The 3697-nt window shown below is 54.0% G+C and overlaps 1 protein-coding gene across 1 annotated transcript; it reads left to right on the top strand.

The window, feature by feature from the left end:
• Positions 1-1525: 1525 nt before the first annotated feature.
• On the top strand, positions 1526-2935 carry LOC100828076 (cationic peroxidase SPC4). The gene is made up of 2 exons (XM_003566622.3): positions 1526-1914; positions 1982-2935. Exons 1-2 carry the CDS (start codon positions 1663-1665, stop codon positions 2759-2761), a joined length of 1032 nt encoding a protein of 343 aa, XP_003566670.1. The 5' UTR covers positions 1526-1662; the 3' UTR covers positions 2762-2935.
• Positions 2936-3697: the final 762 nt, after the last annotated feature.

The following is a 3697-nucleotide window of genomic DNA, read 5'->3' as shown; positions in this document are numbered from 1 at the left end:
TATTGGTCTGCGCGGTTTCATTGCGGAGAGATTCAGAGGACGGAGGGGGCTGTTGGGGAATTGATGGGGGAAGCCGGCCTGCCTGCCTTAACTTGGTAAAGAAACAGTGTCTGGTAGTTGCGGTTTTCGTCTCCCAATAATTACCGAAGCCTTTCGGTCACTTTGCTGCCCATGGAATGGTGTCTCTGCTAAACCTCACACGGTTGGCTAATTGAAGCAACATGTAAGAGTACAATGGTGGTGGGGTGGGGGGTTCATTGTAAATCATCAGAGTATTTAATTGAGTAGATTCAGGTCGTTGGCGAGTGTGACGAACCGAAGAACTAATTGAGCTAGTACTCCTATAATATTTCCGTTTGGTGGCCGCATCCCACCAGATTCAGTACAAATATACATACCAGCACATTACATTCTGTTTTGTTGCTGATGAGCTGCTTGCCGGCTGCTGCCGTCGGGCGACGGTGACCATTGACCAGGCGATATCTGCACTAGCTTGCGAAGCAGGAGAGATCGAACCCAGAAGAGCGCTGCTGATTCGTCCGGCGCACATGGGACGCGCACGGCATCGTCCAGGAGCGAGGCTGCGGCCTGCGAGGGCGCGCGACGTCTCTGGGCTGGACGGGAGGGAGGCGATCCATCATCAAAGAAGGGAGTGACAGGCCACACACTACTGGGCCGGGCTGGCCTGGTAGGCCGCGAGAAACACGAAGCGCGGCAGCTGGGTGGGTCGAAATCCTGTACGAAAAGCCTTTTCTCTAAAAAAAATCCTGCATGACCCGGGTGGGCTTCCAGGTGCAGACGTTCTTCTCCGGGGCTGAAACTTAGACAAAGATAATTGGCTTTTTTTTTAACACAGATTTCGGCCTCATTGTTCTGCGCATCCCGCCGCGGATCTACCGACATCTGCCGAAAAAGAGGCCCATTGATTAGCGCCACGATAAGCTGATGACGTCGCTGGGATGGAAGCCGAAGAAGTGGCTCTGGCCTAGCTGGTCAGTCGATCTACATACATCCAGCAACTTCGAGGCTTGGACTCTACACGAAACCCGCCAGGGCATGCGCATGGTTTATATATGTACGTGCTCACGTGTTTGTCCCAGCTAGAGCGCACCCTGAACTCGCCCGTCGATTCCGGACGTCGAACGTAACTGATCAACACGCTGTGGCCTCATCGATCAGCATACCTTTTGACGCATAGGTGCACGCACTTTACGCGTCCCTATGTTATCTTATCCCCTGCAAGTAAGCACCGACACTCCAGTTCTGCACATACGTGCCGGACCAAACTCACGGGCCTAAAGGAAATAAAAGTGACAGGGATCAATCTCTTTTGTTCGTTTCTCACACCCATCTCTCCTTGTCCAGCTCGCGTGTCGCGATCCATTCCGTGCATGCATGCCATGCATCGATCGATCGTGTCCAAAACCCACCGTCGTACATGCGTGCACGCCAGCCCGTTGTTAAAGGCAGGCTTCCATATATAAAACCCTGGCTCTACCGGCCCGGACGGTGCGTAGCTAACCGATCTCAGTCGAGTGACGGCACGCACAATTAATCACGCGCGGCACGCACTTGCATACAAACATGCGTGCATAGCGCATATATATACGGGGACAGCGGTAGGCAGCTAGCAGGGCAGATCGATACAGAGTTGTGACCGAGATGGCTCGTGCTGTGCTCGCCTTAGCGGCAATCTTGGCGTTAGTGGCTTCGAGCTGCCCTGCAGTGTCACTTGCACATCGGCAGAAGCGGCAGCCGCCGATACTGGCGCGGGGCCTGTCGCTGGACTTCTACAGGCAGAGCTGCCCGCGGGCCGAGTCCATCGTGCGGGACTTCATCAAGGACGCCGTCCGCAAGGACATCGGCCTCGCCGCCGGACTCCTCCGCCTCCACTTCCACGACTGCTTCGTCCAGGTACATTATAACCGGTGGTCGATTTGCGCATGCATGCACGGGGTATTAATTGATGCACACAATGCAGGGGTGCGACGCGTCTGTGCTGCTGGTGGGCTCGGCGACGGGCCCACAGGACCAGATGGGGGAGCAGAGGGCGCCGCCCAACCTCAGGCTCCGGCCCTCCGCCATCAGGGCCATCAGCGACATCCGTGACCGTCTCGAGCGAGAGTGCAGGGGCGCCGTGGTCTCCTGCTCCGACATCCTGGCCCTGGCGGCCCGCGACTCCGTGGTGGTCTCAGGCGGGCCGGACTACGAAGTCCCCCTGGGCCGGCGCGACAGCCCGCGGTTCGCCACGATGCAGGACGTCATCGCGGGCCTGCCCGCGCCGTCCTCCACCGTGCCGGCGCTCCTGGCCGTGCTGAACAAGATCAACCTGGACGCCACCGACCTCGTCGCCATCTCCGGCGCGCACACCGTGGGGCTGTCCCCCTGCAGCTCCTTCGAGGACCGGCTCTACCCGCGGCAGGACCCCAACATGAACCCGCCGTTCGCGGCCCGGCTCAGGCAGATCTGCCCGGCCAAGGGGGTGAACCGGAGCACCGTGCTGGATGTGTCCACGCCCAACGCCTTCGACAACAGGTACTACGTCAACCTGGTGAACCGGGAAGGGCTCTTCGTCTCCGACCAGGACCTCTTCACCAACCCGGCCACCAGGCCCATCGTCACCCGCTTCGCGCGGAGCCAGCGGGAGTTCTTCGAGCAGTACGGGGTGTCTGTGGCCAAGATGGGGCAGATCAATGTGCTCACGGGCTCGCGGGGGCAGGTCCGTAGGAACTGCTCCGTCCGCAACCCCGGCACCGTCTGAGTCTGACTGACAGAGTTTTCGAGCTAGACTGCTCTGCTTTGCCATATCCTATAGCTATTAGCTAGTAGTGGCTTCATGGCTTGGTGGGATCATCGAGTGAGATATGAGTAGCAAGGACTGCTGGCTGTTGATTATGTCGAAATAAAGTGATCAAGGCAAGTACTTCTGGATGCTTCTCTTGTCTAAAAAAAGCAATGGTAATTGGTAAATTCATAATCGCAAACAAATGGAACTGGTACAACGGGGATTTTTATTTTCCTTTCAAATGTGGAACTGTGAGATCGAGATAGGCAATCAGAGGGGGGGTGAATGATTGCGCGGAAGCAAATTAAAACTTTTCCCGAAAGTTCAAACCCTAAATCACCTTTCTGTCCGTGATAGTAAAACAGCCGTAACTTTTGATTGGATGAACCAAAAAATACTTATGAGTATGGAAAAGAAAGGTATTAAAATTATCTAACCAACGCAACAAGAATCACCTCAATCGGACTTACCAATCAAAAGATATGATCAAAATAGTAACAGCTGACAGAAAGTTACGAGGATTAATCTAAAACCAATTTCGAGGAATAACAAGAAAGATGAATTAATTGCAATCTTCTCTTGATCTCGTGATAAACCTGCAGCAAAGTATTATAAACTTGTGATGAACCTGCACCAAAGTATTAGAAAGATCTAGCACGAAGATTTCACGAAGATCCGAGAAGAACAGAGATGACACCGCCAACGAATCTCTTTATTGCAACGATGTCGATCGATTACAAAAGATGCAACCATGCATCCAAGAACTCTCCAAGAATTGATCTAGATCCAAAGCTTTGAGTTCCCTCACGTCCTTGCTAAAACCCTAGCTAGGATGCCCTCTATTTATAAGGGAAAATTCGCAACCCTAAACCGAATCCGAATCCAACACGGACTCCTCTGTCCCGATCAGTA

The sequence above is a fragment of the Brachypodium distachyon genome, chromosome 2, assembly GCF_000005505.3.
Source record: "Brachypodium distachyon strain Bd21 chromosome 2, Brachypodium_distachyon_v3.0, whole genome shotgun sequence".
In the NCBI taxonomy this organism is placed as follows: domain Eukaryota; kingdom Viridiplantae; phylum Streptophyta; class Magnoliopsida; order Poales; family Poaceae; genus Brachypodium; species Brachypodium distachyon.
The sequence above is the reverse complement of the archived record's forward strand: the minus strand, read 5'-3'. Positions and strand labels throughout refer to the sequence as shown.